Source organism: Phyllopteryx taeniolatus, chromosome 19, assembly GCF_024500385.1.
Source record: "Phyllopteryx taeniolatus isolate TA_2022b chromosome 19, UOR_Ptae_1.2, whole genome shotgun sequence".
NCBI lineage: Eukaryota > Metazoa > Chordata > Actinopteri > Syngnathiformes > Syngnathidae > Phyllopteryx > Phyllopteryx taeniolatus.
In genome coordinates, this window is record NC_084520.1 from 8,984,261 (window position 1) to 8,998,617 (window position 14,357).

General features: G+C 40.9%; 1 protein-coding gene across 6 annotated transcripts in view; it reads right to left on the reverse strand.

Moving 5' to 3' along the window:
- The window catches only part of sdk2b (sidekick cell adhesion molecule 2b), a 237,988-nt gene that overhangs the window by 57,195 nt on the left and 166,436 nt on the right, over positions 1-14,357 (reverse strand). For all 6 annotated transcript variants that reach the window (XM_061755556.1, XM_061755553.1, XM_061755555.1 and 3 more), the window contains exons 3-4: positions 4,903-5,009; positions 3,979-4,126 (exon numbers count right to left, since the gene is read on the reverse strand). In XM_061755556.1, coding sequence (XP_061611540.1) covers positions 3,979-4,126; positions 4,903-5,009 — 255 coding nt within the window. The remainder of the gene's footprint in view (positions 1-3,978; positions 4,127-4,902; positions 5,010-14,357) is intronic.

Below are 14,357 nucleotides of genomic sequence, written 5' to 3' on the forward strand. Positions count from 1 at the left end.
ACTGTTTAAAAAAAATAATTAATGCTGTATAAACGTGACAGCAAAAATAACAACAAAAAAGGTTAATTGTAACAACAACAGCCCAGAGGCAAGTCGTAACATTTCTCAGAAAACAGCGCTTCTTCCACCTCTGGATTTATATAATTATATTTCTTTTTGTACCTTTGGTCTAGCGCGGAGGTGTTACAAAGAGTGGCCAGCCAGCCCCCTGGGGAGTCTGCAAATTAAAGTTATGACACATGAGGAAGGAAATAAGGTGCCGGGTGGATAGTGTCAATGAAAGAATTATTTGTATCTAACCTTTTTTCCATTTTTATTAATCTTGTGACTATCAATTTTACATTTATATATATATAATTTTTAGGGACAGTTTTATTTTAAGAAATCTAGAATGTATACGGTGGCCGACTGGTTAGCACATCTACCTCATAGTTCTGAGGACCGGAGTTCAAATCCTGGCCCCGCCTGTGTGGAGTTTGCATGTTCTCCCCGTGCCTGCGTGGGTTTTCTCCGGGTACTCCGGTTTCCTCCCACATCCCCAAAACATGCATGGTAGGTTAATTGACAACTCTAAATTGCCCGTCGGAGTGAATGTGAGTGCGAATGGTTGTTTGTTTATATGTGCCCTGCGATTGGCTGGCAAGCAGTTCAGGATGTACCCCGCCAGAGTCAGCTGGGATAGGCTCCAGTACGCCCGCGACCCTAGTGAGGATAAGTGGTGTGGAAAAGGGATGAATGGATAGAATCTATACAATAAAATTACATTTTAGCACACGTTCACAAGCAGTGCATTCAAGCACTCAGTTGCCAAAAATCACTCCGTTTTGAGAGTCGTGATATCATCAGGGCGGCTGCATCCGAGCTTCGCCTCATTGTCATTCCTGGCCGGCCAATCATTACTCATGGTGCTGATGAAGATGATGAAGAGCCGATAAGGAAGATTCACTTCAACCTAGGGCAAGGTCACCTCCCACTGCCAATAAATGCAGATGTGATGAGAAGATTGTGTGGAAGGTGAGCGCCCTTTAATGGGTACGCACGCATGTAAAGATACACAGACACACAGAGAGACACACACAAACACACACACACACACACATGAACACGCACGCACAGGTGTGTGTGTGTTTAAGAAACCCTGAAGCTCACACGCACACTTATAACAAAACTAGTGCTCACCTCAATGTCTAACATTATTTACTGTATATACAGTAATGGATAATAAATAATAACATGGTCAATTAAAAATACATTATAATATGATACATTAAAATACTGTTTGTTAATGAGAAAATAACAATAAATATATAAATTTGAGGCACAGTGGACAACTGGTTAGCACATCTGCCTCACAGTTCTGGGAACCGGGGTACAAATCCCGGCCCCGCCTGTATGGAGTTTGCATGTTCTCCCCGTGCCCGGGTGGGTTTTCTCCGGGCAGTCCAGTTTCCTCCCACATCCCAAAAACATGCGTGGTAGGTTGATTGACGACTCTAAATTGCCCGTGGGTGTGAATGTGAGTACGAATGGTTGTTTGTTTCTATGTGCCCTGCGATTGGCTGGTGGACGGTTCCGGGTGTACACGCACACACACGTTTATATCTATATCTATATATATCTATATATATATATATATATATTAGAATTATATTAGAATTTACACCGCTTTTTATCGGCTGATCGGTATCGGCCGATATTTAGCATTTTATGCTGACTGCCTGATCGGCTTTAATGTCACAATTCGCCGATCCGATCAATGACGTCCTTGATCGGCTCCCCAAAAGACATTATCTCAGCGTGCACAATATATTTGAATTCAAAAGCTAGTTTGTTTTTAGCCTTGTCGCGTGTCTTTTTTTTCACGTAGTACTGTAAATATCTGACGGCCAATGAAATTATTTAAAAAACAACAAAAAAAAAGTGACAGACAGAGGAACAAAGATACATTATTGATTGTAATTATATTTTTTGAGCAATTAAAGTACACAAGTATATACAGTAAATGAACAGGTCATTTAAATAGACATTCCTCCATCTTGTGATTGGATCGGTGATCGGTTATCGTTTTTTTAAACTCACTGATCGGTGATCGGCCCCAAAAATCCTTATCGTGTAAAGCCTAATATATATATATATATATATATATATATATATATATATATATATATATGTATATATATATATGTATATATATATATATATGTATATATATATATATATGTATGTATATATATGTACTAAAATCATATTTTAAAATTTACCAAGATACAAAACAATACTGTAAATAAAAATAAACATTTTCATAATATAATATATATGATAATATAGTTATAATTCAAAACTACCACAAAACTACCACAACTAGCATAAACACAACACTAATAATAATAATAATATTGTTATTATTATCATAGATAATATCAAGACCAAGAAGATGTAACTCACAGTATGATGTATACAATTAATTGATTGCTTTTATTAAGTGCTTCTGCTACTGTTGTCCCTTCCCCTTTAATGGAAGCAGAAAGGGAAAAATATTCCCAACTGAAGGGCGCCCTGGGATCTGACCAGCGGGTACTGCCGAAAAAACACCAACCTCCAAATTTTAGGCCATAATGAAGACAGACAAGGGGGTGGGGGGAAAAAAACAACACACAAGCTGAGATGAAAGTAGCTGGCTCAGGTTCTCTCTTAAAACCCAAGATGAGGAACAAAGGGGCAATTCCATTTCTCCTGGAGCCAAAGAGGCTTTTTTGCTCTTGTGTTGCGGTGGAAACCAAATGCGGGCAAAAACAAAATGAACAAAACAAAGTAAAAACCGAGACGGGAGAGGGCAAATGTTCATGGGTTCAGATAGGAGTTCAGCACAAAAGATTAACTAAATTAAATAGTAAGGTTAAAAAAAATAAGTTTTACTAGCAGTTGAGAATGGTGACCTTTCTGAGCCATTTTGTGAGGTGTGTCATTGAACACACCAACATCATAGTGGAGGGTGGAAAAAGTATGCGAACCTTTTGATTTAATAACTATTGGAACCTCCTTTGGCAGCAATAACTTAAACCAAACCTTTCCTGGATTTGCAGCATTGCAACTGTGCTGACCTTTCTCCATTCATAGAAAACCTGTCTGAAGAACATTGTTTTAAGAAATACTTTGGCGAGCCTATCCAGCTTCATGCAAGTTATTGCATGAAATTGGCGGTACAATTGGAGGTACAGTACTGAGATGATGATGTGATTCTCAGACTGTAAAGCAATACCTCTTGAGAACAGAAATCTCAAAACTGGTTTGTATTTTTTTTTTTAGGGCAGGACAGCGGTAACCCTGGTGTGAAACCCAAATGCAGGTGCTAATGTGAAACCCTTTTTTAACACTCTTACACTGACTTGAAACCCTACTTGGAAACCCTGACTCTGGCTAGAAACTCCCATTTGAAACCCTAAACCTGGTTTGAAACGCTTATTTGAAACCCTAACCCAGACGCTAATTTGAAGCCATTATTTAACTCCATTATGATGACGTATAACTCTTATTTTAAAATCCTTACCCTAGCTGGAGACTAATTTGTAACCCTAACCATGGTTTGAAAGACTAATTCAGAAGCAAATTTAGATGCCCTTATTTAACACCATAACACGGACTTTAAACCTCAACTCTGGCTAGAAACTAAAATTTGAAACCCGACTGGGAAACCCTAACCCTAGCTTGAAATACTTATTTGACACCCCAACCCAGATGCTAATTTGAAACAAACCTTCCTTTAATTCCCTTATCCTATCTTGAACCCCAATTTTCAAACCCTGACCCTAATTTAATACTCAAATTTGATACCCTAATCCTGGTTTAAAACCCTAATCCAGGTGCAGATTTAAACCCCCTAATCCTGTCACATTAATGCAAACGTGTTGCAGCAAGCACAGAAGTTAGTGTTCTAGTATGAGCCAGTCGAGGCCAAAAAGGGGAAGACGATTGGCTCACATGCGACTGCTGGGCGGGATCTTGCGGCCGTCCCTGTACCACGTGACCTGCGGTTGCGGGAAGCTGCGGATGCGAGGAGCCGCGACGACAGCACCCTCTCCCTGCGAGATGGACTGGTCGCGCTCGCCCTCCTCGAAGCTGCCCATGACTGCAGTGAGACGTCAAAGACACACAGAAAAGAAAGGTCAGCCAGCGTTGGACTCCTCCCGCACTGCTCAGCTTTGATGGATTGCGCCGTGCTGTTGCCATGGTTACCGCTCCTCTGTGATGCTGGATTGAGGCGCGCTCATGTCGGACCATCATCCGTCTCGATCGCATATCCAATGAGCACATCCGTCAATGTCTCGTTATTCCGCATAATGGCTTGAAACCCTAATTTGACACTCTAATTCAGGTTTGTAACTCTAATTCCAAACACTGGATTAAAACCCCAACCGTTTTAAAACATTAATTTGAAGCCCTCACCTAAACTTGAAATTTTTAAAAACCATACCCTGATTCGAAACCCTAATTTGAAACCCTACACCTGCTTCGTTCATCCTTAAAAAGTCTGGTTTCACTCGGATTTGGGATTAAGACGCATTCCAGCAGTTTCTGGGAAGGCGGGATAACGCCAAACACACGTTGCATTCTGTTACATCTTACGAGACAAGGGAGCTAATTTCCCAGGCCCGTTTCCGTCAGGGGGAGATGACAGATGTTGGGGGGGTGGTGTTACACAATGACGAAGACAACAAAAACAACAACAGTATCCGTCTAGTAATAATCATAATAATCAGAACAATAACGAGTAGAACAGATGTCCAGCAGGTACAGCCTTCATCGGCACATCTGTCAGCCCGCTTGCTCCTTAATGCACTGCCAGTGTGCGTGTGTGTGTGTGCCACATACAGTACACACACACAACCAAGCTATGATACTTACAAGCCACCTGCACTTCAGTCCGACGCTGCAGCAGTGCTCCCACGCGATTACGGACAATGCAGCGGTAGAAGCCTGCATGGGAGCGGTCCAGCGACGGGATCAAGTACCTGCCAAAAACACATAACACGTTACTAAATCCCCCAAAAAATGGCAGCCATTTTTTTCCCCCGTTTCTTGGATTTAGCAAAATCGTGTTTTCTCATTATTTTTCGCAAGGTAATCCTTGTTCTTTTCAGATTATGTCGTTAGGAAATCCCTTGAAAAACGTAATTTTAAAAATTTTCAATTCAGATGTCATTTTCTGTGGTTTTGACAAAAATGAAAATGTTACTTGATTTACACATTTGGACATGATAGCAACCTATATGGACGTGATTCACTATTATTATTCTTGTTTTAAGTAAATCTGACAAAGCGCTCAGTTTGACCTCGGAAAGAGATGTAGATAGATTTGGGAAACAAACTTGAGAAAATAGACCTTTTATGTACGTAGAAAAGGTCATTATGAGTTCAGCTGATGAAAAATGGGAGCAAAAAAAGTGTTGCGGTAACGACACTTAACAAAAATATAACTGCTAACAAAGTAACTTTGTTATTACATTAGCATGTTAGTTAGCATGACAATGGAACAACCACACTTTGATAGTACGGAAGTGAGTGAGTTAGCGTGGTTGTGCAAAAACCCAACTAATTTCTTAGCATATTAACACGTTAGTTGGCATGACTACGCAAAAACGACACTTTGTCAATATGTAAGGTTAGTCAGCACAATTACTCAAATACTAAACTTAGTTTATCTCATTGGGACGTTAGTTAGCATGATTACGCAAAAACTAAACTTTGTTTCTTAGTGCATTAACACGTGAGTTAGCATGACAACATGATAAGTACACTTTTACACTGTTTGCTCTAATTTGAACCTTTTGAAACATGACAAGTTTGTGTATTGTATCTCTCTCTCTCTCTCACACACACACACACAAACACACACACACACGTAAAGCGTAAACACAAACACACACTTAAGACCATCTAATGGATGAGCAAGGGCGCAGAGGACAGCAGAGCTTAACTGCTGTTTACTCCAATGATAATGAAGCTCTGGAGGGTACCACGGTGAGCACCCCCCGCCACCCTCCTTCTTCAAGACACACACACAAGACACAGAAAATTGACACCTGCATTAAAATGTCATTTATGCAAATACGCACACAAGCTTTTAAGAGTACAGTAGTTGACCTTGGCTACGGATGCAGCGTTACATCCACTCTTACATGCACATTCACGCTGGTAATCAATGATGTCTTTGGCTTTCATACAAGCCTAATACACCCAAATGCGCCGCCGCCTGGAGGGGAGCTCAGCCGTGTGGAGGTTACAGAATTTCTCTTATTTAAGCGGTTAATTGGAGGGAGGCAAGCGTCAAAACGTTGTAAATTGTTAATGGAGTGTGGCTCGGGTCGGATAAAAGCAGGCTGGTATGGAGGTCACGCAAACAGTCTGCCGCCGAATTAGCCGCGAGGGAGTCGTCATATGTGTTTTAATTGGGAGTCAGTCTAGCGCAACGCGTTTTGTCAAGAAAAAAAAAAGGAGGTGAAAAAGTTGTCACCGCGCAGTGTGCTCATCATCTTCCCACCTTCCAGCATGGTGATGATGATGGCAAAGCGTCTGTACAATGAAGACGCTAGCGCAAGAGTGATTGCTTGCATTTGAAAGACCAATTAAAAGTTACCGGACAGGCAGGAAAGTGTGTGTACCAGCTGGGATATATGTGATGCACTAAAGTATTGAGATACAGAAAACGGAAAGATACAAGAAGTCTGCCGTTTTAGGGTAACTTTTGTACATTTCCATGGGTCCTTCAAAGAACAAGTTGTATTTTGATGACTCTCCATAAAACTCAAAAGTTAAATAACCACAAGAGGATTTTTTGAAAATTCCGCCTCCAAGTAAGTTGCACTTTGTTAGCCGCATGAAATTTGGGAGGCATGTCTATCATGAGAAGAGCTACACATTCTCAAGAACTCATGCCCGAAAAACATGTTGCTTTTAATTATTTTTGCGTGTGTGTGTGTGTGTGTGGTGGGGCGGTGGGGGTCAGACCATGGTGGCAAAATTTGTTTAAAGTTTAACACTAATAAACTCATTTAAAAAAAAATACATCCCTCAAAGCCAGTTTCGCTGAGACATGAAATATGATATTCTGAAAGACAGGTAGTCAGCCAGTTTGTTTTGAAGTAGATTTGTCCATTTCAAGGTCATTTTGGCAATTTCCAGATATTTTCCAAAGACTATTTGTCCTACAGATTTTGTCCGATTTCTGCCAAATTCGAAAAATGTACAGTAGACGCTGCAAAATTCATTTGCTCATTTTAAGACTTGTTTTGACAATTTAGCCCATCTAAGCCAGTTTCACTTAGCAACATGACATTTGCCAGGCATGTCTATCTGGGGTAGACCACAAAAATGACTCATTCTTGATAAGACACAGGAAGTCAGGTATTTTGCTTTCAAGCATCAATTTTAGGATCATGTTTAGCTAGGAAAAAATTTGAAATACCTACGCAGTAAAACTCTAATAGCCTCAAAATGGCATTTTAACATTGAAACATGACAATTTGTAGGCGTCAATCATGAGTAGATCCCCCCCCGCCCCCCCAAAAAAAAGTCTCAATAAGCTAAGCAGCTTGAAAAGACAGTCCTACAGATTTTGTCTAATTGCTACCAAAATTGAATGCGTATTAGACAAATGGGTGATGCTAAATTGTAAATCATTTGAGTTTTCGTTCATTTATTTGGGCGGAGCATGGTGGAAAAATTTGATAAAAACCTTGAAACTCTCCTAACCTCAAGATGATTTTTTTGAAAATGCAGCTCACGAAGCTGGTTTGACTGAGCAACATGACATTTGTTTAGGCATGTCAATCATGAGTAGAACGACAGAAAAAGCTCAAAAAGACATGCTTGAAATGTGCCTGCAATTTAGGATAATTTTGGGCTGTGGGTACAGGTCATCGGACATTTGGACCAAACGTTAGATGATGAGACACGTCATCAAGAGATTTGAGTTTAACCTCGCCAAGGGCGGGTTCCACTTCATCTTTTCAGGGTGACTTCAGACGCGGTCGCTCACTTCCCTATAATGAATACAATTAACCTTTGGCAATCGGCGGCAGGTGGCGGGATCGGCGGGAGGTGGGAACGGAAGATGGAGGGCGAGGGCAGGTGATGGGGTCCAGTCAGTGGGAGATGACGGCGCAGGACAGAGATTGATCGATGTTCCGGCGCTCGGTGCACTCCGTCACGTCCCCGCTAATTAGTCCCCACTCAGAAGCCGTGATGAGAGGATGTGTGAAGGAGGACCGAGGTGTGGAAGTGATGGAACAATGATGGATGGAGGGATGGAAAAAGGATGCAAGTGGACAATAGCGAGAATGCTGCACAGAAGACATTTCATTGAATTGGCATTGTCATTACTATACTGTACGTCTTCATGTACCTTGGCTACTGTCATGGGACTTTACCAGAAACAGGCTGCTACAAGTGTTCAGATAATCAGGTGAAGCAGCATGTAGCTCATTATCCAAGGAAGTTATGCTCATTGCATGTGTGACAGCAGCTGTCGTGTAAGCAAGAAGACCGTGTCTATATTTGAGCATGTGGGTCATTGACCAAGGTTTTCTTTTTTTCTTTTTTTTTTTAAGTGTTCTGTTCAAAGCAGCTGTAAAAAATTGTATTTCTGTGATCAAGAGAAGCCTTAGGAATTAGAAGAGTGTGACAGCAGCTGTCCTGTTGCTCAAAGACCTTTTGTAGTACATTCCCTGTGTTTATTTTGTGGTTAGTATTAGTTACATAAAGCCAATTTTTATAAAACATGATGGAGCCGCTTTGTGATCAAAAACATAAAATTGTTGATAGTCACTGCAAATGTCTGGTAAATGCCCACAATGGGTAACTTCTTAATGACAATTTCCTTTCAATTGTATCCATTATTTGCAGTAATAACATTTATACTAAACATTGAAGCGCCTACTGATACAAACATACAATTGTTTAGAGTTACTGCAAATTTCCGTGACAATGTCAACAACAACGGGTAACATTTTAGATATAATTTTCTTTGATTTGTATTCACAAATTATAGATACCCCCATTTATATGAAACATTTAGCCGCATCTTTATCACAAAACTACAACTGTTTAAAGTTACTGTAAATGTCCATTACAGTGTATGTAAACCTATTTTTACACATAAATGACAGTTAAGAATATGGCTTCAAACATTGCCTTTACTGTGCAGCCCATAAAGATGGCAGCAAGGGTTCAACTTGGGAACTGAGCATGGTCCCGTTCACACTGCCCATCAAAGCCTTCTTTTTCTGTGTGAAAAGGACCCACAAAGGTGACCTGCAAATTTCCCAGCTCCCGAGGCGAAACGGTGGCTTCAATTCAGAGGGTTTTACAACGACATGGAATTCAACATTGGGGAATTGCAGCCATCTTACGCAGTGCACTTGCAGGTACTCAAAAGTAGTTGCAGAAAGCACCATCAATGTTGAGCTGTGTTGAATACTCGCATGAACGTTCATTGAATTTAAAGAAAAAAATGCTTTTTGTGTGTGTGTGCTCTCTTCAAAGCTCTCCAAGGCCTTACCTTTTGAGCTGTAGCGCCTCAATTTTGCCCAACATTTTAATATAAAAAAAAGGCTGTGTAAAAGTTGTTATTTTTAAAGTCGATTTATTTATTTGTTTCCAGTGCAGTCACATTGATTGTGTTATTGCGGCTTGTTAAATGAGACGAGCGGTGGCCTCTCTTTAAGGAGGGCGCGGAGTGGCCAGCAACATCCAATTAGTGGCGGGAAAAACTTGCCCTCCACACACGTACGTGAGCTTGAATCACTTCATGGTGGATACAAGGTGATGGGGGTGGGGTCTCGCAAGGGGGTGGGGGTCTGAGACCAGCCAGTATCTCTTTGGCCGGGCGACCTTAATGGATTCCCTTCGATCGCTAAGAGCATCCCATTTGCTGTGCGCCTCAGCCACAACATAGAATACATCACAAGGCATCCGTTCGCTCTTAACTTCGGGTTTGCACATAGACATCTTATTCATGGTGTTTTTGATCATGTTGAGAGCTAGCAAAATGCAAATTGTCATGAATTTGGTGACGTAATAGAATCTTTAATCGCACATTGCATGCAGACCAAAATATCTAATCTGGTGGTGACGAGATGCACAAAGAAACGACATCGTGTCGGAAGATTTTTTGAAAGTCAGCAATCCCAAATTGTACTACATCTGGCAAAATCTGGAATTATTGATCATGCATGACATGGGGCGGCACGGTGGAAGACTGGTTAGAGCGTCAGCCTCACAGTTCTGAGGACCCGGGTTCAATCCCCGGCCCCGCCTGTGTGGAGTTTACATGTTCTCCCCGTGCCTGCGTGGGTTTTCTCCGGGCACTCCGGTTTCCTCCCACATCCCAAAAACATGCATTAATTGGAGACTCTAAATTGCCCATAGGTGTGACTGTGACTGTGAGTGCGAATGGTTGTTTGTTTGTATGTGCCCTGCGAATGGCTGGCAACCAGTTCAGGGTGTACCCCGCCTCCTGCCCGATGACAGCTGGGATAGGCTCCAGCACGCCCGCGACCCTAGTGAGGAGAAGCGGCTCAGAAAATGGATGGATGGATGCATGAGACGGAAAGCAAAATGCAAGTACAATAACAATTATCTTGCATCTAGTGACATCAAGAAACACAAAGCCAACACATGGTGTATTTGACAATTTTGAAAGCATTTGGTAAATTTTAAAATGCATGATAGGACATTGTGCGGAAGGCAGCACGCTGGACCAGTGGTTATTACACCGGTTATTACAGCCTCCTCACAGTTCTAAGGTTGTGGGTTTGTACTTCAAATTCAGACACCGACCTTCTTGTGTGTAGTTTGTATGTTCTCTGGTGATGACCAAACATGTAAATACAAGAAAAGACATGCTGTCTTTTTGTATTTTGAAAGCGAGCAAAATGCAAATTGTCATACATTTGGCACATTTTGAAACGCTAATCATCTGTTGCTGTATGGTGACAGTGAAATCAACTCATCTCACCTCACAATTCACCTCACATTAAGCAGCAAATACTGAATGGGGCTTCACACTTTATTGTTACTTCTAGCTGAAGTTCAAAGTCAAATCAAAGTAAACAAAACACAGTGATTTACACCACCTGTATTTAAACAACCAAATAGCTGACCCTTTCAGTTCGCTAGCTTAATGGGAACGTTTAAATAGCATTTATGTTGCGGTGCTATAACCTTTCAGCAATGGATTGCACACAAATGGTGCAGCAACAGTAGTAGATAGACAATAGCAGTGCTCACAGTCATACATTCTTCTGCGAGAAATGACTAATATTACTGTTGTACCGATTAGCTGAGAGGAGTTGAGCAGTGTCAATGAACAGTAATATCCGTCTATCTGTCTTATACTGCCCCAAAGTGACCAAAGGGGGTAAAACCAGAAAGAGAAGCACAATGGCGATTCAATTGATACAGTGAGACAAAAACTGTTCAATTCTATTTCATTATGTTATTACTGTATGTGTTTACAAAATGCAATATTATGAAGTGCTGTTTCCTCATTAAAATAGAGATAACAGCAATTGTTTTTTGGGGGGGAAGGTTGTAACAAATTAATGGAATTTCCATCAATTTGAATGGGAAAAGATCAATTATCTCAAAGCACCACTGTAAATTAAAATCAAATTCAATAGCCTGCAATCTAACGTATATTTTGTAATGTATACTAAATACAATGATCAACAATGAATTAAATACATTTTAAAACAAGACTACTACCTAATGGGTATGTAGTTATATACAGTAAATACAAAAAAAAAACCCCAACAAAATAAAGAATGCAATAAAAACTGTGTATAATTCAATACAATTTCTATTTAGCTTAAGTACAAAATGAATGCAACAAAAGATGAAAATTTATTCATCTTGAGTCCGATGTTCTAAATAAATTGGTTTCTCTCTCAGCCTGATGTAATGCAAAAGACCTAATTTTTGTCCTTCATCTGGCGTTACGCTCCAAGCTATCACGTTTCTCTAGCCGCGTAATTGCTTGTATATATATATATATATATATATATATATATATATATATATATATATATATAAAATATTGTGCTCAATTTAATTTGATCGGAGGAGCCATGAAATTATAACATCTGCAAAATATTCGCAACAGAAGTTAGATGGGTTTGAGTAAGAGGAGACTGCTTTTTGGTAATATGTTGCTGACAAATCTATCGCCGCACAACGTTTGATTTATTCGGCACGGATCAATCAAACGGCAAGCGACGCTCTATTACGAGCGTGGTCAAAGTGTCAGTCGCAATTTCCACGCTTATTCCCACTCAGTTGGCAGGGTAAAAAAAAAAAAATGAAGGTTTGCCTTTTTGTTGCGATTGTACTGCCGGGCAAAACTAATTTACACGTTTCAAAAAGTAGATGGCGGCGGCAGGAAGGGAGGGTGTGTACGTCTTGCCGATAAGAAGTCCAAGTCTGAGGTACTGTCACATCTTCAACGTCACGCAATTTCATTTTGCCTCTGCATTGATTAGATTCTGTGACATTCTCCCACCCCAGCTTCCTCATTGTGCTACAGCTGATCAGATAGTCATGGTGAAGCAGCATGTGGCTCATCGCCAAAGATTACTTTTGTACGGTAAGTTACATGTATCAGTTGGATGTTTGTGACCTCTAGGAGGCTCATGTTTAGCATAACTGTGACAGCGGCTAGTTAGTCAGACGATGTGAAAGAGGCTACAATGCTAGTTAAAAGACCTTTTATACTGTATTATGTATGAAGCAGCATGTGGCTCATTAGCAAAGGTGACTTTTGTACACTTTTGTCTAAGTAACAATTGTACCTTTGTGATCTTGAGGAGGCTGATCTTTATTATAATGCTACATTAACATTTTATTCCCAGCGGCCACGGCAATCATGTTTCAGGCCACCGTAGACAAAACGTGATGGACATGAGACAACGCTGGGGCACGGCATGAGTAAACGTGACATGCCTTGATTGCCGTGAATGCCGGGCCAGATTTTTAAACTGTCCAAAAGATTGCCACTGCAGTCACCGTGCGGATGAGAAAACTATTTGGTCGTTGTAAAACCGGGTGAATGCGACAAAGTATAAGCGTACATACAGTAGTAGGCCATAACAAATATCCGAGGTGATCAGTTATTTCCACGTTTGGAGAGTGTTTTGTCCCGTTTTGTCAGGGTTCTCGTCACAAGCTAGGCTGTATGGTAGCCATTTCGTTGCATTTGAGCACAGCTCGTGTGACTGTTTACGGCCAGTCCGGTGTCCACGCTTAATTTGTATCAAGCCTTGACAGAATGTGAAAACAGTCAGCTCTTAATCAGAATGTGATAGCAACTTTATGGGATTTATGGGAGACTGCGGAGACTGAAGGAGACTGCACCTTTAAGCCTCTGGTATTCAGCAGCTCCTTCCTTCCTAGGGCCTGTCATGGATACCGTGATATATCGTGAGAAAATCTACACTTGAAAACAAAACAAAAAAGCCAAATGTCATGGTGCATTGTTTCAGGCAAACGGGGCTAATAATGTAATGTAAACCTAGCATAAGTAGGACAATAACACTCTTAGTGTTTATTACAGAAAACAGTGCAAAATTCAGACCAAAACAATTCCACTGCACCTACTACAAAGAGTAGAGATGCAACCTGGTCGTATTGATTAGCTGATTGACTCACATGCTGTCAGTATTTAAAGCAGCTCTCAGCACTCACGACCCACAGCAGCAGTCAGACACTATTAAAAAAAAAAAAGTACTGCTTTTTGCTGTTGCTCTCCCCCCTGACTTGAAAAGGCCGCCATTGCATGAATTTGGGACTGAGCAGTTTGAAATATGGATCAAAGGATAGCACCCAAAAAATAAAAAAGGGAAAAGTTCTATCAGCCAACTTTCATCTGCTACATAACAAGTGCACTACCGACAATACTGAGTGACAGATCACACTCACTTCCTGTTGCGGTACCTGACTACTCATGCGAGTGCTCGCTGGCTGAAAATTTTGGCAACATACACCTTGATCTAATTCATAAAAGTTACAATAACACTAAGAAACATTATTTCTTGCAGTTGCTTGGAACCGGCCATAAAAAATGCCACACGCTGCTTCACCATTACATTATTATCTCTTTCTCCTTCTAGACATCCTGCTGTATGACTCATCCTCACAAGACAGTGTAACGAGTGTGTTGTGCGCTAACCCTCTCGAGTACACTCTGACCACTTCTTCTCACACTCGCGTGTCACTCTGCTCTTATCAAGCTCTGGAGATCTGCAAGACATCATCAACTCGCCAGGGCTGGCATCCTCTTTTTCCTCACATATACTGTATGATCA